The 24,158-nt window shown below is 40.5% G+C and overlaps 1 protein-coding gene across 1 annotated transcript; it reads right to left on the reverse strand.

The window, feature by feature from the left end:
* Positions 1-1,289: 1,289 nt before the first annotated feature.
* Positions 1,290-22,474, reverse strand: nxph2a (neurexophilin 2a). Its single transcript, XM_056388477.1, has 3 exons — positions 21,767-22,474; positions 21,477-21,626; positions 1,290-4,212 (listed from the first exon to the last, which is right to left on the reverse strand). Exons 2-3 carry the CDS (start codon positions 21,519-21,521, stop codon positions 3,469-3,471), a joined length of 789 nt encoding a protein of 262 aa, XP_056244452.1. The 5' UTR covers positions 21,522-21,626; positions 21,767-22,474; the 3' UTR covers positions 1,290-3,468.
* Between the last annotated feature and the right edge of the window lie 1,684 nt (positions 22,475-24,158).

The following is a 24,158-nucleotide window of genomic DNA, read 5'->3' on the forward strand; positions in this document are numbered from 1 at the left end:
AAGACATTTTTTCCTCACGTTTTATGTGTGAATGTTCGGCGCAGGCTCTAATTTAAGTGAACGCGAGGCAGCTCTCTCCTGCTGGAACAGAGACGTCTTCATCAGCAGCTTGCTGATCCTCCTCCACTCCTCTCAGCACAGATCCTAGGAAAATACCTGATACCATCTCTGCTTTAGGACGCCTCTCCAACCTTCTATCTTCCTCCTCCGCTTTCTGCAACCAACCGTAACACTTGAAAGTGAAGATGCCTGCAGTGGCACTCTCAAAATTGAAAATTTGTTCTGTAATTTGGATCGTTAAACAAGCGCTGAACAATGACACTGGGTCAGAAGTTTAGATGCTTGAATATGAATATGGGCTTGTTAATATGAAAACGTCTGTTTTATGAGGCTATAAAGGGGGGCTGCAGCAGGGAACAGTGTCCTGACTTACATAGAGAAGTAATGGGTTTAGACAAACTCTTACTCTATGGTGCTCACTGCATCCCTGGAGGAATTCTGAGGTAAACTCTCAAAGAGGTTTTTAACTACAACATTTTCCTCACCCTTATTCTAATAATTGCATAGTTCCCTTTGTTTCCCAGGATACATTTTGACAAACCCAGTGCGGGGTCAGAAGCTTGTCATCTATAGTTCATGAGGAATACACATCAGCTGTGGCTGGAGAGAGCATTTGGCATTTGTGGACTGAGAGGTTTTGGAGTCGGTTAAAAAAAAAAAAAGAAAAGATTTTTACATCTCTAATGAATTTTCCTTTTGTAATTGTTGTCAGTCCGGAGTGTTTAAGCAACAAAACCTGACATTTACCACTGATGATAAAGTAAATTGTAGCTCAGCATTTGTAAATTAATGATGTTAATTGTCAACAACTAGCAAATTGAACTTGTTTATTATTTGTATAATAATTGATATTACCGCTGAAAACCAGGAAAAATGAAATGTATGTTAACATTCCTCTTAGTTTTTCAAGGATGTGGATGTGTGCAGCAGGAAAGCCTGGTGTGACTTGATGCCTAAGGAGTGGGTGCCTCACCCTGATCAGATAAGAGTAATGGAAGCGAATGAAAAGACCCCTGTCCCTGATGGCCACAGCAAAATGGATGTGCTCCCTGAGGTGTACCTCTGGTATCATCCACGCCTGTGGACACAGATTTATTGCCCATTAAAAAGCTACACTGAAATGTACCTCTTAAAATGGTGTGTTTATCCTGTTGAGAAGTCGTTGTAGGAATGAAATGAGACAAGCGTGAGCACCGACAGACTGGAGCTGACTCAGTGTGACAATATGCTGTGAGCCAAGTTCAAATAAGGTTTAATGCCATAAAAACCTAAATTGATCTTTACAATTTCATTTTAACAAAAGTAACCCCCTATGAAATCAAATATTCCAAAATGAACATTTGTACTTACACTATACACACAGCAGTGCTCTTATTCGTATTTTACAGGGGAAACCATTTAAACAAGATTAAGCTAGCAAGAAATCAAAATACAATCTGCAAGGATTACAAAAATGGAAATCAAAGCAATCTATAACTAGAAGCAATAAATATGACATCTATCTACATGATATCTCTGAACAAACACCAAAAATAAGGACCAGTATATTCATTAATATATTTCTCTGGAAAAAAATTAGAATAAATTGACATCATTTACTCTGAAGCCATAATTAAACACGTTTAGTTTTAGAGTTACACGATAATACACAGCATTTTCACAAAGGAGTAGAACTAAAACATCAACATAGATCAACTCGGATTTCGGTATTTCCTTATCATACACCTCTCCACATGTGTGACGTGACGGGATCATTTACAGCAGATGGTGAAAGACATGAGATACAGCATACAAAGGAACTGACAGAAATAACTGCCATGTGATTAGTCAATAGCACATGCCCTAGCCTAAAACCGCTGGATATGTGCTAACAACGCAGCTTATGGCATTTAATGTGCTGATGGTTTTCAACAACACCTTTTTAGAAATGTTTTTGTGATTGCTAAGTCAAAACACATTACACCATTTATTATGAGACTGGATGTTATCCACTTTTACACAAGTTATTCGTTTTAAGCCTGCTGTACAACTGGGAAATGTCTGACATTTTCAAACTTAGTAGTCCCACTTCTCATTAAAATTCCAGATGGATTCTGTACTTTTACCTTTTTTTTTTTTTTTTACTTTTGCTTTTGGTTCCTCCACTCTTGGTCTTAGGTAAATGAAATTTCCCAGGCTAATTAAAGCCTATTAAAGACAGGTAATGTCAGGGCTTGTGGCAGGACCATGACAAAGTGCTGATAATTGTCTGCCAGACTCACTAAATCCACCTGTCCTGCAATTATCGCTCCCACCCCCCCACCTCTCCTGACACATTAATCCACTGCGGGCGTCGCGCGGCAGGCTGATGCCTCAAAGTGCATCCTGCAAACACAGATGTTGGATTTCAGGCTGGTTTAGCATACACATGCCTTATGATGATTGTAGCAGAAAACCAACACATTTTAAGGAGCAAACAAGGCAGCAGCCAGGTTATACATGGACGGGTACCTACATATTTATGTGTAATAATTTACGATCATGCTATCAGGCTGCTTTTGGATTTGATTTGTTGGATCAATTTATTACGTCTTGGGCACTTACAATTGGGTTCAATGAATCAATTCACGTTATTTCAGTCCCTACAAGAGACAGATAACAGATAAAAGATAGGTTGTAAGGCCATATTAATTATTCAGAGCTACTTGAAAAAATACCCATTAATCACACTAATCTGAAATAATAGAGGCTGTCCTGCCTGTGTTCTGTTAACAGGTACAAATGGATGTTAGCTCCACTTTGAAGACAATGAACAGACCATTTTGACTAATCAGTCAAAATGTAGTGACGTTTCAAATGAGGAATATCAAATTTATGCCCTGTTGAATAACAATTCAAATGTCTTGGTATAGTAATTATTAAAATGATTCAAAGTCTTGTCATATTTCTTCCCATAACTGACTGTTTAAATGAGGTGAAGAAATTGTTTGATAATGCTAGCATCAATGCAGCACTGGCAGAGAAGCCAGCTATACACTTCCAACTGAGAGGCTGCTTGCCTACGGTCTAGCCTCGAAGAAAACATCTGGACGACGTACTAATTATTCCTGTGGTTTACAGAGAACATGTGCTGCTGTGATGGGAAGGAGTCACTCAGGGTTGGAAGCTAGCTCTGAATCCCAAGTCAACCCCTAAAACCAAGTCCCTGGACACCTAACTATCTGAAGTGTTAGAGTTGTGTGTTTGTGCAGTACATACAAAAGTTTTGTAATAATGCGCCAAATCCCTGCGGTTTGTGTCCCATTTTAAGTTGCACCTCATGCAACATATCTCAGGTATTTAGGTATTTGGGGACAAGGAGCTTAGAAGTTGACATTTACATTATTGGAAGATAAAACAAAAAGTTGATGGATACTAATAACTGCTAGGTCATCCTGTGGAGGAGTATGGTGTGTCACTATGGTAGTTGTAGTCGGGGCATACCTTCTGCACCAGTTTATAGTCTACACTGTAAAAGGCTATATAGATGCATATGACTTTGAAGGGTTTCGAGCACAGCCAGGACACGTGGCTCTGCGTCTGCTCCTGATAGCACACCTTGGACGGGTCGAAGCCGCACAGGGCAGTCTTCTTGTTGCGGTCCGTCTTCTCATACTCAATGCGACAGTTGAATGATTTGGTGTCTTTGGTCTCCAGCGTGGACTGCTGGGTGATCTCAAACTCCACCACCTTGGAGGGCGGCACCAGGCTGACAGACACGTTCCCCAGACCCGTGGAGTTGTGGCGGAAGTAAACGCTAAAAGTGCCATTCCCGTGGTCCACAATCTTCCCTGTGATCAGCAGGTTGAGTTTGACAGTCTTGATGTTGGAGTGGAAATCCCCCCACCCGAACATCTTTTTGAACTTGCCAGTCTTCACGATGGGCCTGCGTTTAGTTCTGGCCTGTGCACCCTGAACATCTGTCTGGTTAGATAACCAGTCCCAAAAGTCCTCCATGTTCTGTAAATATGTTATTTCCCTCATGTTGCTCTTGAACCCAGGGGAGCCCCTGGCAAACAAACGCAGGGGGTTGAGGATCCGTGGACTGGCCCCCGTGGGAGAAATCCTCTGTTCATTACTGTCTCCCCACTCAATGAGCTCTGTGGCCCCTCCGTGCACCTTCCTGCATGTGACCTTCAGAGAAAACAGAGCACAGGTAGACAGAAAAAGAACATTAAGTCAGACAAAACATGTTGTGGTCTTTGCACTTACAAAGATTGGAAGTTTGTTTGGACTTTTCACAAATCCACAGATACACAGACTGCGTATCTGCGTACAGGCTGTAATACATTTGATGTTTCCAGTTTGTTCAGAAATAGTCTGAAAGGCTCAGTGTCGTTTACAGAGAGTGATACCTTTCACAGACAATACATCTGGCACAAAATACCATTAAATGCAGCAAATCACAGCACTGTTCACGCTGGCTGACTGACAATTTATTTGTGGTGATTACACTGTGAAGATTCCACAGCAACAGTTCAGCACTAAAGAGGGTGAGGTAAAAAAACACCGTGAACATAGAACACCAGTTGTCAAACAACTAAAAAGATTAAAGATTTACTTTCGAAAATTTAAAGCTTTACAAAAAGTTCTTCAAACAGATGCTGGACTTCAAACAGATTGCTGAGGGAGTGCTCAGTCTTTGAAAATGTGACATTTTATTGAAAATACATGGAGTTCAGGACAGCCACTTGATTCCCTGGCACAATAAAATTTATTAAAGGAATCAAGTGCCTTCCTGAACTTGCTCTACCTTAGAAAAAGTAGTTGAAATAAAATTCTCTACCGACAAGCAAAGATTGCCAACTTTCATTATATGCAGTGTCTCTCAGTGAGACCCATGTCCGCTAAATCCTGGACGCAGGAAGATATGACATTGAGTGATTATTCACTTAATTCAGTAATTGCAAAAACAGCATTCAGCTGTTCAATAAAATAGCTACTTGTGAATAAATAGCTATTACTGATATGATAAAGAACAAAAATACAATGTTTGACAAATACGTATATCTACAGATCATTAAAAATAATGTAACATTGGTTCCTCCCCGAACCAAAAAAATGTAAGAATTGTTATGTTGTCACTGGAGTCAAAGCAATATTTCAACCTTAGGAGAAATATGCATATCACTTTCTTGATGAGGGTTAGAAGGGAAGATCAATAGCACTCATGTCTATGTTAATGTAGCTGGAGCCAGCAGACACTTAGCTTAGCATAAAGGCTGGAGAGAGCAGGATTTGCAGGGCTTAGTCTAAAGTTAAAAAATTTCCTTGCAGCATTAAGCTCACAAATTTACATGTTATCTTTGGACAGAGCCGGGCTAGCACTCCCATTGTTTCAAGTCTTTATGCTATGCTAAGCTAACAGCCAGCTGGCTTCTGGCAACAAAGCATATTTCCCAAAACGCCAAACTACTCCTGTCAACTCAAATCTTAATATTCCTTTTTACAATCTTCACAACTTTTCACACACATTCAAAACATTTTCAACGTTCAACATTTAGATGGCAGTTGGACCACGGCACCTACACAATGAGCTTCACTTGTCCGTTTTGCCGGCTCTTTAATAAACGACACAACTTTAACAACTTTCCATTTAAACCAGACGACCTGCCACCATGCTGTCTATACAGATGACCTTTTGTTTTAAACGTTGGTGGACAACATCCTTCGATTCGTAATATTAAAGATGCTTTTGTGCGTGTGAGGTGGCTGAGGATGCCTGTGCAGTACAGTGTGAATGGCATTGACAGGTCATGTATTTCACAGCAACCAGGATGAAAGAGAAAGAAGGTGTAGTAGGTGAAACACAGAGTAACTTTAGTTAAAACAATCATTGCATTCATGACCCTAAACTGTTTGTAGTTGTAGTTCTGGTGGTTATCTGCACCGAATGGCATCAAATGTAATTGTGTAAACATACATACAGATGTAGTTAAATTGCATAAACTGAAACTACTTCTTAAAACTAGTAACCACAGATAAGTTGAGAAAACAAGACATTTGTACTGAAGTGTAAAGGAAGCTTTTCGGATGCACTGATGAACTCCCACAGAGCTCATATTTGCATAAAGTTTCTAATATTTTAAGTCAACTTGTCAGATTACATGACAATGAAAATCCCCTGAACTAAACATGTGAGCTGGTCTCAGATCAGTAATGCTATTCTTATAAAGTGTATGTGCATATGAACTTTAGCTTATAATGGTTCCCAACAATAAAATCGGCTTCTACAGTAGTGTGCTAAAGTATGTGCTAAGTGCTAATCCAGAGGCAGCAATGAACTATGATCCCTGCTTGTGCCTCAAAGCCTTTTAGCTTCAGGAGCGATTCCTGGTCCACTTCAGATAAAGCTTTAATAATTCACGGAAATAAGCTTAGCTAGTTTTATTAGTAATTAGTAGTGCCGGCTTTCCCCAGGCCCGGTTGTAGGGATCACTGAGAGAAGCAGATGTTGAAAGCACCGAGCAGAGGCTGTTTGAATTCTCACTGAGCTGCTGTGCACTACTTCCAGACTAATTATAATTTTGTTGTAAGCCTAACTGAGGCCCATGTGTACAAAGCTAACAAACCAGGTCTGTCTGCCACAGTTTGTTTTGTTATATTCCCACTTATAAACCTCAGAGCTTTTTTTTACTACGCCACTCATGTCCGAGAGAGTAGTAACACCTAAATATAGTAAGCAGAATTTAATGGCTATCTGCATATGTAATGTGGAATCAATGCGTCTCCCACGGACAGTGAGCCTGGCTGATCTATTAGCCCTCACAATGCTTAAACAAGACAGTCGCTCCCTGTAAACATGGATGAATGAGGCAACGCAGTAATAATGTCCCTCTGTGTAGCTCATCACATCCACAGTCATTTAATCAACCAGTTCCAGTGTCAGTATTCCCCACCGATACTGCCACTTAGTAATACCTTGTGTGAGCTCAGCTGTTAATTTGATTAGACTATAACAACATCACAATAACAGGCAATGCTGAACATAAAATCTGCGGCACTATGGGCTCCCAACAGGAACATTTCTATACTGCTGTGAACAAGGGAGACATGGCACTCGTCTTCCCTCCAGCCCGAGCTGTTATATCCGTTTCACATTGGGTGTCATGCTGCGCAGCTTCAGAGGTGAAACTGAATTTTGTCTTTCAGTGTAAATCTCAGGTGAGCTTTGTATAGGGTGATTATAATGGAAATGAGAAAGGAGTTTAAGTATGATGAGCAACTGGGGAAATTGCTGTGACAACAAGGGGATCAGCAGAGGGATATCTAATACTTAAATGCCCTGAGAGAGATGAAGCACTGGGAACTTGAAAGCTTGCGCTGACACGCAGGCTTTGGTTTCTTTCTTTCTCGCTGTCTCCCTGCACAAATGTAGCACCTACACACACGAACACACTTCCTTCATTTAGGCGGAAGTGGTGTCTCTTAAAAACAGACTAAAGGAATCCGAGTTTTTTTATATAACAAGACGCTTTGGGAAAAAAAAAGGAGGCAAGGTCTGATGAAGGAGAATCTACAAAAGCTTAATTAAGATTTCTTAATCGGTGCTGCTGTGCTAGAGGCATTTCAGGGCGACTTGAAACAAGACATTATTATGATAATAACTGCAGACTTATGGAGCTGAAAACACCAGACCTCATTTCAGCAGCAAAAGGGAAAGTGCTGCGGATATGTCTGTGTGGTTTCGCTTCTTCCTTTTCCTGTAAGTCCTAAACAAAAACACAGAGATGTGCATGAACCTTACACCCCCCAGCACAGATGTTACAGTTATATTCCCCTGCTGTCAGTGGTAGAACTGCCTTATTAAAGAGTGTGCTTAGTGATACAGCAGTAAGCATAAACATGGGTGAATTATAATTGCTGTTAGTAATTTTAATGGCACCTCTACCAGTATGAACAAAAATGATGACACAGGATTTAATTTTTTCTGCTGTAGCTGCTTATAGCTGATACTTCCTGCTAATATTCAGTACTGTTAAATGTCGTGTCTAAAATACATACAGTATTTCCTCCTTGACTCAGCTCATAGATCTCTCCCATTGACTATACCATACATCTTGCACTCAATAATCATCATCAGTTTGCAATCTATAACTGTAATTTATACCTCTGTAACCTCAGGAGCAAAGGCCATGCATCGCATTGTTAGATTTGTGAACACTTCTGCATTTTTTTCCTCTATTAGGGGGATTGTTGAGGCAAATGTATAATTAATGAAGTAGTTATGATTTTAGACCTGAGGTTACCTGATTCTAAAAGATACTTTCTGAAAGCAAATATAGTGGACTATTGGTCAGATGAGGAATTCTAAACTAAAGTTCAATCTATTGTTATTTTTACTTGTTATACTTATTTTGTTTAAGGGAAGCTGACCCACCTAACGCATTCAATTTAATTTGAAATATTAACCTCCTAGGACCTGGCGTCCACATATGTGGACCTCACATTTTGGGTTCTCTAGACCACAATACTAACTTTTTCTCAACAAGGGCCTGGTGACCACATATGAGGATATTATACTGCCACTCAGTAATCGAAATTTAAAACTAATGTCCTCATATGTGGACATCATTTTTCTCAGGTCCCAATCAGAATAAAGATCAAAGAGAAATTAAAAATGCACGCCATGCAAGAGTTCGGGTCCTAGGAGGTTAAATTAATTTGGAAAAAAAGTAAAAAAAAAAAAAAAGAAAAGAGAAGAGAAGAGAAAAACCTTGATTAATAAATAACAGTGTGCAATAACACTGGTTGTTATGTAGTGTTTTGGTCCAGCATTGGAATTGTCAATATTATCAGGCCACATTTACTGATCTATACCGTCTGAGCGCAGGGCCGATGTTATCTGCCAGTTTCAGCTTATCACAGATTTAACAGTATGAGAATATGTCATCTGATCGTCGGTCACAAAAACTTTCAGTAAGAAAAAGCCAAAACTATGTCTGAAGTCATTTAGAAACAGTGTCAGCGTTACATTGTTTGTCCTCCAGAGAGCACAGGAAAGTTTATTTGAATTTTTGAACTGTAAAATAACCACATTTAAAGGCTCCATATCTGAAATTCTTGTTTTTCTTATTCATTCAAGTAAAAAAAATTATATTGGCCACTCTATCATTGTCAAATATTTGTATCAATATTAGTCTACAAAAATAGTGTCTACACTGTATACCATGAATACAGTATACAAAATATAATACAAACTAGTTGTTTAGGCGTCGTGGGTAAATTATCGATTTTGTTGATTTCTGAGGTAAGAAAGACTTAAATACAACCCCTGAAGCAAAAAGACGTTCAGAAAGGAGCCTGCAAATGTTAATGCATGGCTACTTTTTATTTTATGAACTATAAAATTAAAGTGTATGTGTGGCATGTGCAAACATTTGGGCATTCTTCTACCTTTAAAACACTCAGAACTTCCTTAACTCGTTAGGCCTTCATTGACTCAGTAGGACTTGTAAGGCAGGTCATGAATTGTCATTAGGAATCTTCAGCTGATGATAAATTCATTGACTTTTCAAACTTTGTGGTAACTTAACGACCAATGGGCTCCTCTAAGAAACCGAGTGACGATCTGAAAATGAAGCCAACTGATGCTACAAAGCGTGAGAGGATATAAAAAGATATCAAAGTGCTTCGAGCTTGAAATTTTCCACTGTGCGAAATGTCATTAAGAAATTTTAGGGTACTGTGGAGATCAAGACAAAATCTGGAAGACCAAGAAAACTTTAAGATAAAACTGCACATCAGCTGGGCAGAGTGGCAAAGAAAAACCTTCATATGACTGCGAGGGAGCTACAGGAAGGTTCAGCTGACAGGGCTGATGGTGCACCGTTTCTCTGTGCAGCGCTGATGCACAAACAGAGGGAATCCTGACCTACTACCTCATCACAAACATCAACATCTGAAGTCTGCAAAGCAACATCTGGATACACCAGAGTCTTGGGAAACAAGAATTAAGTTAAATATCTGTTTGTAGAAAAACAAGATGAAAAGAAGACCTTGCCAACTGGAGGTGGAAATATTCTGCTGTGGGGTTGCGTGGCACAGGAAACATTGCACGGAAAGGAAGTGAAACAACAGGACAATGATCCAAAGCAAACCTCAAAATCCACCATCAACTACTTTAAGAAACATAAGCCGAGGCTTTTTCAACGGCCCTCTCAGTCCCTCGACCTGAACGTTGTTGAAAATCTGTTGGTGGATCTTAAACCATGCTGTGAGAGCAAAGAAGCCTAAAAATATCTCAGAACTTTAAGTGATGTGCAGGAAGAGCAGGTAAAAATCCCTAAATCAAGAACAGAGAGATTGTCAGTTGTTACAAAAAGCATTCACAAGCTGTGATATCTGCAAGAGGCCATTACCAAGTACTAAGTAGGGTGCCAAGACTTTTGCAGATGCCATCATTTTTTATTTCTAAAGTTCGTTTAATAACAGGGAACAGTGCATTGACATTTGAAGATGTATATTTGTAATATCTTGCTGTGGGAGTTGTATTAACTTCTTTTAACTTCAAAAATCAACAAAATGTGGACTTTACCCAGGGAAGTCCACACTTTTGCACACAGCCGTGTATGTCAAAGCTGGGAAAACTTCAGGGTTTGGAAAGTTCGTCTTCCACAAGATCCGTTCAAGAACACTCACTAGTCTATCTGCCACTGACAAGCAGTTCCTTCTTATATCATCGCACTTGAGTCAGAGTTGGGTAAAATACCTTTACATCTCCGGCCTTTTATCTTATTTCACTTACAATTATCCCTCTAGATCTTTTTGTCACATTCTTATACATGTGCCAAAAGTGCATTCACAGCTGATTAAAACTCTCCGTCTGTGGACCTTGGTTGTGCGATTAACTGCAAAATATTGTTACTGCAGAAGGGCTTCCTTTACTTTTTTAAGTGTTTTCACAAGCTACCTTGAAGGAAACCTCTTAATGTTGCATGAAATTTGACTGAAGGTTTTACAGTGAGGTATTAAATTGTATTGGCTGCATGTTTCTCCTTTAAAACACTACTCTCTTGTTTCATGAGCATGTTTGTATTTCTTGTGTTTCTACAGTATGTGTTTGTGTGAAACTGATCATATTTACTTTTTAAAATTTTCAACATTTTTACTGTCGTCTCTGCACAAATGCATTGTGATCGTTTATCATTTCTAAATGCTCCATCTTTGCGACACTTGTACTATATATTTGATTGAATGGCGTGTAAATCAATACTTAACCAGAGGTTATAGTGGAACTTAAATACTGACAGTGGCCTGAGCAGCAGCGAGCCACACACTGAGTCAGGATGAATCAGCCTCAACATTCATCTGTAATGAGCATTATGGAGCTGGCTGTCTGCTTGTCCCGTGGGTAGACATATCTTTTAGAGGCCTGACATAAAGGTAATTGCCACAGTGACCAGAACTAGCCTCTAGAAAGTTATTAAGAAGCCAGTGACATCTGGCTTCTGGATCATCTGAAGAGATGCCGTTAAAATGCATTTGCAGCGAGCAGCCGGCGACATTGTGCTCAGCCATGATGGGTTCTGGGCCGCAGGCAGGGCTACAGTACTGTTTTGATGGCGACGATGGAATCTGATTTGGTTTCTCTAAAACGATCGGAGTTGACTTGTGGGGCCCCCCCACCTACGATCTGTTTCTTTCTCTCTCTTTTCTGGTTCTGTGCGAGAGCCTCTGCATCATCTTCATTACCAACTTCCTTGTATGTGTGAGCTAAAATAATTTGTTTTTCAGCTTTCCATACTTGGTTTTTTTCCAGCACATAAGGTTGGGATATGCGTCTGGGGAAAATTGGTTTCAGGCATCTTTCTCACAATAAACAAAATGGGCAATTAACCTGCTCATCAGTGCAAGCAGAGCAGTTCCAATGATGCACTCCACTGTTCTTCATGGATTTATCTGTGCAAATTGACCTCACTTTGGTGGTGCAATTCATTTCTCTGCTAATTTTCTGTGTCTGAAGCTTCATTAACTTGATGCGCTTCTACGTAGTAAAAATCTGGACTTCCCACGGAAATGACACCGGCTTCACCACCGCCTTCCCCGGCACCATTGCAACACAACACCTGCTATATTAGAGCTGCTCAGCCGGTGCTGCTAGCATTAGGCCGCAGATTGTTGCAGAGCTGGATTGACTGCAGCTTCTTGCTTTCAAGCATCTAACATGACAAGCCGCTCCACTCACATTAAAACCATTCTCACCCTGCAATCCCCTGCCCCGCGTCCTTCCCCAGCCATCCACCTGATGTTACAGGGCATATCATTTGTAATGATTCACACCCAGAGCCGGTTCCAGGAGAGAAGGCCCTGGAGGCGCATAGGCAGCACAGAGCGAGAGTCTACACGCTGCTGAAGAATAGATTGGTGCTCTGATCGCTGGAACAGCTTCACGCTCCAGAGCCATCACTTTTAATCAGAGGCTGTCCAGGGAAACACATGGCAGGCACTTCAGCACTGTGGTGGATCGCAACAGCAAATCCACACCAGGGGCACCTTACCAATCACAGAAGGCTATGGTTAGGGTGTGTGTGTGCATATAGCATATCTACTCCCCTCCAGTATAATCCTTTAGGCCATTACCCCCTGACCTCTGTGAGAATGAGACAGGCTACAGCGTCTAATATCTTAACACTCCTGCTCAAGATCCCATATTGAATTTGTGGCTTAATTCATCATCTACATACTTGAGAATATTTCTGGTGGACATTGAGAGCAGATCATTGGAGCCTACAATGAGTGTAATGTATTTCTTTTCTTACTTACTACATGTTTTAATGCAACCTCCAAAGGCCTAAAAGCTCCTGTCACCACCTCCCTAAATTTACACCAGACCAGACTCTGACTGCCTGAGTGTTGATGGAGACAGGAGAGGAGATGACATGCTTAAGAAAACAGGATGCTGATGATTTCATTAGTATAATCCCAGGAGCATCAACAGTTCTCTATATCCACACTACATTGCTGCATCAACTTTGGTGTTTGAGCACACACTGAATAATAATAGTGCAAATTTGGTCTCTTGCTTCACATTAAATATGCACTGGAAACTGCAAAATTATTTAATGGTAAGACAAAAGCACAATGCACGTGACTGTGAAAATTATGAAACGATGTTCTGTGGTTGCTTTTCTCATGTTGTTCAATGATGAGAACTAGATTTTCCTACAGCACCACAACAGTACAGCGATCCCGCCACTTAGGAAACGTAACGTGAACCTTCACGCTCCCTGAGCTGTGTAATGTTTGTTACTATCTAATGCAAGCATAAAAATTAAACAGGCATATGGAAATATGTTGTGTAAATTAAAAGCAGATCCTTCAGCTTTACTTTAAGTCCAGCTATTTAGTGTTTTACAAACAACAAATGCTTCATAACACAGTACAACGTAAGGACATTTTTAAATGTAAGAAATTATTGATTTCTTTCGGCAATATTACCTGGTGATGAGTTGTACATCGAGTGACATCAAGTATTCATCTTACAGTTGTGTCCTTCAGACGCTGTATCTCTACCACTTGTAGTGCTGTTGATCTGATGCTGTCCCTGACCTCTGACCTCTCACATGGAGAAATATAAAGAGACTCACTGTCCACTCAAGCCTAGATTCTTCTGACTCAACAAATCAAATTTGCTCCTATTGAGCTCTTAAAGTTCTAATAGTATCTTAATGTGTATTAGACGAGGATGAACCTGTTTTTGCACACGTTGTGGCAAAATATTATCTGACTGCTCATGATGTCACTCGAGGCTGCTCGCATGTCATGATTAGCATAAATTATAACACAGAACATAACCCTCCTGTGGCTAGCATAAATCATATGATGTGAGTCATTAGTCATGTTTATACTGTCAGTGTTTTTCTGTTCTTGCTCAGTCACACAAGCTCCTGTTTTCCTCTGCTCCCAACAACTGACACTGACTGACACGACAGCTCACCTGACCTTTTTTGCACTTTGACAGACTTTTCTTTTTGTCCGTGTTTGTATGGGTCTTCATATGAAGCATTTGGTAACATTAGAGCATTTCCCTACAGGAAGCAATACACTAAACCACCAACCAATTGTGCACAATTGGCTCTCCTGTAGTGTGGAAGCTGCCAACACCGTGCTTCAGTGTTTCCTAATTATAACACAGTTAGCTCTGACCTTGCTGACACACTTTGTTTGGATTCTTATGAGTGGCAGAGTCTCATGTTAGAGCATTCAAGAGCATTCAAACAATCACATCGATGTAGTGGCCTGGGCAGCAACTAGTTTAAAGTCACCTGCAAGGCTTCATGTAATCTGTATTATTTATGTTTTATTCTGTTGATCAGGAATAAATGACAGTGGTGAACAGAAATCTGTTGGACTCCAAATTTCCATCAGTGCAAAGCAGGTGACAGAAATGCAATCTTTCAAGGAAACCACTCCATCTCTCATTAAACCAACTACAACTGACATAGAACTGTGCTGGAAGCTGATGCAGCAAACCAGTGTCATTATCACACAACACGGCACGGCTGTTTTTGTGTTATTGCTTCAGTATTGAAGCCAGATTGCCCCAATTCACTGTCAGGCAGCGGGAAGTGAAAGGTGATTGTAGTATTTCTTTAAACAGTAATTGCTACAAGCTCTTGAGTGTGTTTTGTCATGTTTATCTCCAAAAATGAATAAAAACATCAACTTGTTTTCCCTTTATTGTGGTAAAAGGATTTTTGAAGGCGGAAATCCAAATAAGAGTTTTTATCGGAGCTGCCAATAGTCACGCTGCTGAACTGCAGCATCTTTAAATTAAATTCTAAATGGGACCACTCATATGCTCCCAAGGTGTTTCCCCTATAGTTCACGTATCAGGATAAAATAAGCCTCTAAAACAGCATCTAGCCCATGGGACTCTACTGTCAGCTTATTACTGAACAGTAATGAAGTTACATGGGCGTATTCAAATCCTTTAATTAAGCAAAAGTAAAATACTACACATTAAAAAACACTTCTTGGTGAGTTTATGCCTCACAACTGCCCCTGTACATTTTCTTTACTAAAATTTATTATTAGCTCACTATTACAGGCTGATGGACATGTAAGCAGCATTTTAGGGAGCTGATTAACTGTTAGCTATGTGTTCTGTTGGGTAGTTTGATCTATAGCCATGCATCTAATTTTTATAATTCCAATTATTATTATAATTTTATATTTTTTATATAGGTATATGTAAATGTAAGTACATTCCACAGCTGTTTGCAGCTGTTTAATGTAAGGAAGGCCACAATATCTCTTTAACAGCTGCAGAAATTCTAGGATGCAATAGACCTGTAAATCAAGAATTTATTTAGACACATCAGTAACGCTGAGAAAAAAATAAATTACATAAATCACAAGATGAAGAAAGAATTTTTGTGATTATTTCCCGTTTATCCAAATCCTCTCCTTGCATGAAAATCTACCAAAATCTGAATTGTATTGCTGCGTTAACGTTGTCGCAATTTAAAAGAATGTGTCTCTTGACAGTTTGTGAATTAACAGCAGGAGATGACTGATATTTTATTTTACACCCACACTGCCGGCATGGCCATGGAGGTGAAAGTGGGAAGTTAGTGAACGTGGCTCGGTGTGGGAAATTTAAATGCAGCGATGATGTCAGGTGTTCAAAAAGTGTTAACAAAGATCCCACCAGGAGAGAGGAAGCAGAGCGGGTGGAGGCTCTGGGACGAGAGCCTCCAGGTAATCTGGATACTTGTGTTATCTCAGCACCTGCCACATGTGACAGCAGCAAAGCCCTGAACACTTCACTTTTAGGCAGGCGTTACCTTTCAACGCATCATCAGTTTCATAATCCCCTTACATGGTCAAAGCGCCATCTCTTGTGCTGGCTCCTGACACCTGCAGCGCACCTCCGAATGTCTGATAGCAGGGATTCAGGAGGATAATACCACAAAGCGCGTTGGACTCAGTGTAATTATCATTCTCTTGACTAATTTCTAACACCTTCTACTTTGTACAACAATGGCATATGTGCGTGTAAAACTCCACAGATAATACTTGAAGAGGAACGGCATGTTATTCTTAAATTAATACTTTATGGTTCTGGTTTTAGTTTTTTTTTTTTCTTTCATTCCAGGACGACATAATCTAAATGTTTCTCTCACTGAGATTTTCTTTTTCCTGTATTGACAACCTATTGTCAATTTTTATGTTTTCGCCTCCTCAAATCCATGCTGAAAACGTTACGGGTTTTTTATTCAAAAATGTTTTTGCTTGATTTGCTCAAACATACGTCCACTGAATTTGACAGAGCAAATGTTTCTGTTCTGAAAGCAGATTGCGCCGCGGCTGATTTCACAGAAACAGCTCCCTTTGAAGAAGAAACAAGAGTTGGAAAGACGTTGCTTCCTTTTTCTCTGAGTAGCTCTGAAGACAGGTACTTCACAAGAAATATACAAAGACAGAGCGGAGCTGACAGTGCTTTGTTAGGGCTGAAAATGACAAGCTGAAAAGAGAGGCCTCAAAGCCCGGAGGCAGAGGAGGAAATGCAAAACTGAGAATAATCAGAAAGGAGATTTATTGTACTTATTCTAAAGCTGTCACACCTTGCCTTTTACAGGAAAGCAAGGCTGTTTTAATTAAAGAGGTCAATCATTCTCCTGCTCTCTGACATGTAGTGTGATTGCCTTCTCCAAGAACCAACCAGGTGGTAATTAAGAACTTTATATGTCAGAGAGTTTGGGAAATATGAAAGTGTTCAAAGGCAGAAACTTTGCTGCTGTGCCTGCTGGAGTGGTGGTTTTGTGTGATTACGGAGCTTATTATGAGTTTGGTAGTTCAAACATAAATGGAGAGCTCACGGCTGTGACAGCAACAAGACAACTATTGCAATATTTGATTGAATAAAAGAAAACGTGACACCACAATTCCTCAGGCGATATTCTATCATCCACGCACAATTTAGACAAAATACCTGCCAGTTTATGAGCTGATGTCCACATTATGTTTTGTTGCAGCGCAGCAGTAAAGAGCAATGCAGACAGTAAAGGAGCTGCTAAACATCGAGGTTGTGCATCAGAGAGTGCTGGATGTTTCTGACCCTGCAGAGCGGTAATGACAATGCTATAAGGTAGCCGAGCCTCTAGATCTAACAGCGCCTCGGGCTGCACATCGCCCATAAAAATTCATAGCAGTGGACCAAGATCAGGAGACTCAACATCATATTAAACATAATGTTCCCTGCACCGCAGCCACCAGAGTGGGTGCGACGTCTTCTGAGAGAGCTGCTCAGCTCTCCACTCCATTCTCAACAGTTCACATCACAAGAGAAGCTTGGGGAAAGTAATCATGCTGTTCATAACTGCTCGACTTAAATCATTAATGCTCCATCCAGCCGACGGATTAGGGTTATTGTCGATGCAAAGGGCAATTGTGTCACACCTATCAATCATTAGGAGCTTCTTTCTCTTCATTTCAGGACCTTTACCATGGATTTATTGCCAGTATGTACACAATTATGATCGATGATAAGAAAAGGAACAGGTTCCAGGGCTCAATACAGTCAACACCACCTGTAGTAGCTGCAAGTTACAATTGAGGGATTTAACCCGAAGAAACAACAACCTTTCCTTCAGAGGTCTGAGACAACACACAGGCGGAGGACTTCAAATGCCACAGACAGTATTGTTTATGAGGGATTATCTAGTCAAGCCTTCTGGCTCGAAAGATTGTGACCCCAATACGAGCCCAGATACACATCAGCACCATGTAAGCTCCAAAATGATTCCTGGAAGGCAGCACATGCATACAAGGCCCCTTCACTCTGTCAATCCATGTTTAATCACTTCCACAGAAATTTCCACTGGTCTGCCTGACATTTTCTCTCATATTTTTCTCCCTCCCTGCCCAATTTCTCTGGTGGGTTTTTGAAGACTTAAGTTCCACTCTTTTTCTCCCCCCTCTCTTTCTTACAAGGCAAATCCTGGGCGAGGTTGATGTGAAGACCAGGCAGAGCAGGGATGTGAAGAATATAAACACAATTTTTTTTTATTGTCCAGAGGAAAAGGGAGGGTGCAGGGGGTTGGGCGGTGGGGTCTGTAAAAGAGACGAGGACCTTATCACAGCCCAGCAGCTCTGTAATTCGCCGCCATGATAAAGTGGCAGCGCGGAAAACCTTACAAGGCTGGCACAATCCAAAGACGGATTAGGTTTTTCTGACATAAGCTTCCTGAAAAACTAATCAATCAGCCCATGCAGTATTATCAGAAGCGTGAGATTAAAGCGCTGCTCCTAATCCCCCCACTGTACATTTTATTACACTTCCCAGTGTTAGTTGCCTTTAAATACACAATAAATAAATAATAAAACCAAACCTAATTGAGCATGGGGAAGGGGAAAAGGGTTAAAGAGCCCTTAGAGAGGGAATTTATGTAGAATTTGTGTTTTGTTATTAAGACAGGGATAAAACTGTTGTCCTTGCCAGAGCCCTTTTTGACTTTGAATAAAACCTCACTGTCTCACTCCAGCACTGCAGCAGAAAAAACGCAAGCGGGAAAAAAAAAAAATCCTCTGCCGGAATTTTACAACAATTTTAGCAGCTAAAAATGAAGCAATTCAAATTCACATTCAAACTCTCTTGTTCTAAGTATTTTCACTGATGGATGTCGAGATAAATTATGAAGTAACTAGATTTTAATAAATAAATAAATAACTTTTGAAATTAATGCCACATCCTTTGAGGAATGACTTGTAATCCCTTAAATCAGCACACATCAAAGTTGCAGAGATGAAATGCAAGCATGTAGCGGATCCCGAGGACGAGACACGTTCAGCTTACTCGTAGCCAGCTAAGCTTTGTCTCTTTAATGCGTCACACCCTTCTGTCAGGATGCTTGCTCCTTCCTTTTCACAGTCCGACCCTGGACAGCGTTTACAGTAACAGGGAAGGTAGCTATACTTTTAATACCGAGCCCGTTGGCATGGGCCACGTAGACGTTTTGTCGTGACATAATATTACCAAAGAGCTCTTACCCCAACTATAAGATACAAAGGTGTAATAGACTTTGTCTGCGTCTTCTCACACTTAATCCCAACCAGCGTTTGAAAAACCCACTTTCACTGCATGCAATCTGTGGAACTGAGGCAGGGCAGGACAGGCAGAGAGCAGGGCTCTCAAGTCATCTACATTGTTCTGCTGTCATTGCACAGAGGATAACTGCAGCAGATGTCATGAGGAAGAATGGATTCTCCCAGGATGGCTTTGACCCTCTTATTTGTCCCTGGGGTATGGCACAAATGCTGGGGCCGGGGTTACATTTTCACCATTTGATTCATGCTCCGGGTGTCTTCTGTATGAGTGTGGATAAAGACGCAAGAGGGAGAAATGTGTTTGTGTTTTGGTTTCTTATTTTGGACAGTTGCTCCAGACACTGAAGCTCTGATTAAAACAAGAAATCAAAGCTATCCAGCTGGTTCAGCGGTCTGAGGTGGATCCTGTGATGCCAAATGATTCCCCCGGTTGAAATCTGGCCTTGAAACTTTGTCCCACGTCATCCTCAAGCATCCTTCCAGTGCCTCTTAAACTATCCTATGAAGCAGACATACTAAGAAAAAACAAAGATTGTTTGAGCTCAAGGAATTTTGGTGCGTATATTTCATGCTTTCACTGAGCATCAGCCTGGTATTTAAGCATTCTTTACCCCAGGAAAGGTGGAGGAATATTGATAAGGGCCAATATGTCCCCAGTCAGACAGTGGTGGGTCTACTGGGAGGGAAGCCACTGAGGCATATGAAGAGAGCCTCTCCAGGGAGGCAGCCTGTCCCTCTCTCTCTCTCTCTCTCTCTCTCTCTCTCTCTCTCTCTCTCTGGAGGCAGAGCTCCCAATAGGCACAAGGCTGATTACAACAGCAGCCAGAGCAGACAGCAGTTTGCCGCTTCATCTGCACAGTTCAAGGCTATCTTTAAAGAAACCCTCTTTGAGGACAGCACAGATGTGAAGAACCTCCTCAGTCACATGGCATTTTCTCTTCAGGTCTGATCACGGCATGAGCCCGTAAAGCAAGGATGATCGTGATCAAACCCCCACTGGTTTCAACTAGAGGACAACATGAGCAGCTGCTGGAAAAAAAAACAAAAAAAACGAAAACTTTATATTTCCCTAAACCTCATGATCTTTCTTTGGCCAGCTTATTCCCGCAATAAAAACAGAATTAGACTGCAGGAAGATTATGCCCAAAAGCTTACGACAATCAGTCTCTGGTCAATCCTAAATAATTTCTCATGTATTCACACGGACTTATGATTTCATCACATTGTATAAGTTATAAAAGAGGAAGCGCGCAGGCCTTGAAAACCTGTGAGTGCTGCAATTTTCACCTATTATTCTCAGTTGTCATTTTCATTTTATTTCATTTATATATTTAATTTTTTATACTCTGGCCTCAATTTTGGTATGGTACCAACACCTCACAGGTGCCAGGGTTCAACACAGAGGTTAATCTGGTTCACGAATGGAAGCAAAATAAATTACAATGATCCTTAACTACATATATGCCTGTGTTACAGCTGAATAGAGAAGGGCGTATATTGCTGGTTTTGTTGCGCCATAAGTGACGGGCGCAAGACACCAAGTCCAGCCTGTAAAAGATTTTAAAAAACCACTACTGTGGAAATAAACTATAAACCTTTCAAGCTGCCACATCAGTAAATCCTGCTTTTTATCCAATATAGTAAATTGATTGATTTAACCACATTAACTCAAGTTCTCAATTAAGATATACTGCAGAAATGTCAATTATAAATTATAATAATGCTCATTAACTAGGAATGTAACGTAAATGTGATTTACATTGTACAAATACACATATTTCTTTTCTATATCTGAATGAGAAAGCTGAACATCCTGAGAAAAGAAACAAAACAGCCAAATAGGAATAATAAGAAAAATCCAGATGCTATTAAGGAAATTAACTGCATACTGTATAAAAGAATATATATATTGTGGCTGTTGACAAAGCTAGAACCTACTCTGAAAAATGAAATGAAAAATGTTGTGTTTGTTTCTACATTATTTGAAAAAGGCTCCAGAAATTATACACATCAGCCTAATTGTGGAGGTGCTGAGGAAAGCTGTGTTTTAGAAAGAATTCAGGTCCATTAAGATAAACAGTATTGCACTGAATACTCTGCAAGTTCAGATCATTTAAAAGCAATATGCTTACCCTGCTGTGAAACAGAGACAAGAGTACTAACAAATTTGCTGCTGATGACTGCGTCAACTAAAATTACATGCCAGGAATGTTTTTTTTTTATTATTGTCCTTTGTTATGATGTGGTGATTGATAAAATCTGCTGTTGCATGAAAGCCTCCTGAACGCCTTTAGGCACACTTGTCCATGTTTTATCAGCTACCATTCAGTCATCTCAAGCCTCACCTGGTGCAGGAGGAAAAGAAACAGGAGCGTTTGCAGAGCACTCATCTTCAATGACTTCTCGACTTATTCAAGATGAGCGGCGCTTACACCCTCTCTGGAAGATTTGGGGAGAGGCAGACGCACATGTCGCTGAAACATCGCTGTGATCACCTGCGAGAAAGATTCACGATGTTAAATCACATTCAAAAAAAAAAACTAAAAAAAAAAAACCCGTGGTTAAATTTTGGAAGGGCTGCAAAGACGGGACATTTAAATCTTATCGTATGAGAAAATGATGAACTTTTTCTTACCGTTTCGCAAAGGCAATACCTCACTTAGTTGAGTAAGGAGACTGGAATGAGCATTGTTCAATCCACTTTCGGCAAAGAGTCCTAAAATCCTCTCAAAACGCCTCCGCCTCTCAGGATGCTGAGTGAATTCTCCCTGAGCAGCTGGGACTCTTGGCTCAGTTGAAACAACACTCCTCTAAGTTGCGAATCAAAACCAAACCGAGATAAACTGTGGGCTTTATTTCCCCTTACTCACTCCGGAGTAAATGTTTTTAATAAGATGTCGACGCACGCGGCAAAGTGCAGCCAAGTGAGCCTGTATCCTGGTGACAGGACTGCAGCCGGTCAGACAGCTGTCCGCTCGCTGTGCGCTCTCTTCAGCTCTACTTCAGTGCGCAAAATCCTCCGCTGTGCGTCTGAAGACTCCAAGGTCGGCGCGCATCCGTGCAGAGAGTCAGACCTGAAGATCTACCTCTGAAGTCTTACTCTCTCCATCTTGAAGACAAGTAAGAGCCTCGATGTCACTGTTATCAGGTTTTGTTCAGCAACACGTCCACATGTTTAACCCTTTAAAGGTTTCGACGTGTAGCCTACAACTAGTTTTCACTGTGGTTTTTTTTTTTTTTTTTTGCAAGGCGATGAATAGATGAGCGAGCCTCCAAGTCCAGTCACATGAAGGGAAATGTAACCACGGCTGCTCTGCACCTTGTGACATGTTCTTAAAAGTCTGTACAATATATAAAAAAAACTTTGAAGCAACACTTTTTAATATTTGAATTTATGCATTAGTGACTTCCAGCTTGCAAACACGGTCACGTTGGCAGGGCTGTTTGAAACACGCAAGTAAAAACACAGTGGTGAGTAGTATTTATTCATCTGAGAACCGGCTGACACAGCAGTCTTGACCACACAGTGCAGACGGCTAAAAGGTCAAACGCTGACTATGGCTGTACAAAGGCAACAGGACTTTCTACTGTGGACAAGACATGTTGTTGATGGATCCACGTGACTTTGGCACCACCATGTGGTTACAGTCAAAAGTGTCACAATACAGAGAAGACAGGGCAGATACAGTTGGTGTAGCAGAGATACAAAATTTCAGTGATGAAACGTTCAAATATGTATCTATATAAACAACAATCTGATTGTATATTTAAATGCATTTAAATATCCATTCAAATCTATGATCAAATAGACAATAAGATGACAAATGATATGCTCATGAGATGAGTCTGTAATAGTTAAAAAGAGATACAGACCAAACTTCTTTTAAACCAAATTTTTGAATTGGCCTATCGGTATCAGCATGTCAAGTTTCAGTCTACTATAAGTTATTTCAGACAAATGGGGCGTGCGATATGAAGGCTGTCTTCCCAAGATTGGTATTTACTGCAGGAACATATCCTAAAGTCAGCCAGTCCTGAGAGGATGTATTAAAAGTAGAATGTCTTGGGGGAAAGGGGGTGTTCATTTTTGGAGTAGCCCTTTGTAAATTAATAGATAATAGTGTTGATCTCACCTGATAGAGAAGAAGGGCCAGCCCACTTTCTGGTAAAGACACAGTGATGGGTGCCATGTGGATCGTTACTGATAAATCGTAAAGCTGGGGTGATAGACTGCATCCAGATGTTTGAGGTTGGAAATGGGAACATGTCTATAAATAACATCTCCATAATCCAATACAGAGAGAAAGGTCGCCTCCACAACCCTTCTCCCGCTCCACGGTGGGAGACAGGACATGTTCCTAAACAGAAAGCCAAGTGGCATCCTTAATTTGTTACTCGAGTTGTCTATGTGAGTTTTAATTATTTGCCAATCCAGATGTTTAAAGCTTCAGTTTATAGGCTATCCTGCAGTTTAAACAGATGTATTTACATCATGCTGCGAATGTCTGTAAAGAGTAATCAGTGTGAACTTTCTCTTTAAGTTTGACAGAAGTATGTCAATGATGCATCACAGGCCAAGTATAAATGTGAAACAATGAAACACAAAAGAAGAGCTCAGGACAAAGTGTGGCTGAGTTAACCTCTGAGCCAGGATCAGTTTCTTTCTTTTCTCTGCCACAAGCAACACTTTACTGTTTAGCATTAACACACTACAATGTAGCTGTAAGTGTTTATCAATGTATTTGTTAACTCCTCCTATGGGGAAAAGTAACTGGATGCCAGTTTATAAAATGATAATGAATGACAATATAGTAAAAGACGACATATTTATGCACTGCTATTAATGCTTAATAGGAGGACTTAAAGTAAAGTGTTATGATTGTGGTTTATTGCAGTCTCGGCCATCTTGTCCCATATGTGGGAGTCTTTTCGATGCCAAATCAATTGAAAGTTGTTCTCTGATTCACACCCAATCGATCAGAGATCAGCTTCTTCAGTGTCTGTCCTGTCTCATGTGCTGGGAGTTG

This window comes from Seriola aureovittata, chromosome 11 (assembly GCF_021018895.1).
Source record: "Seriola aureovittata isolate HTS-2021-v1 ecotype China chromosome 11, ASM2101889v1, whole genome shotgun sequence".
Classification (NCBI taxonomy): domain Eukaryota; kingdom Metazoa; phylum Chordata; class Actinopteri; order Carangiformes; family Carangidae; genus Seriola; species Seriola aureovittata.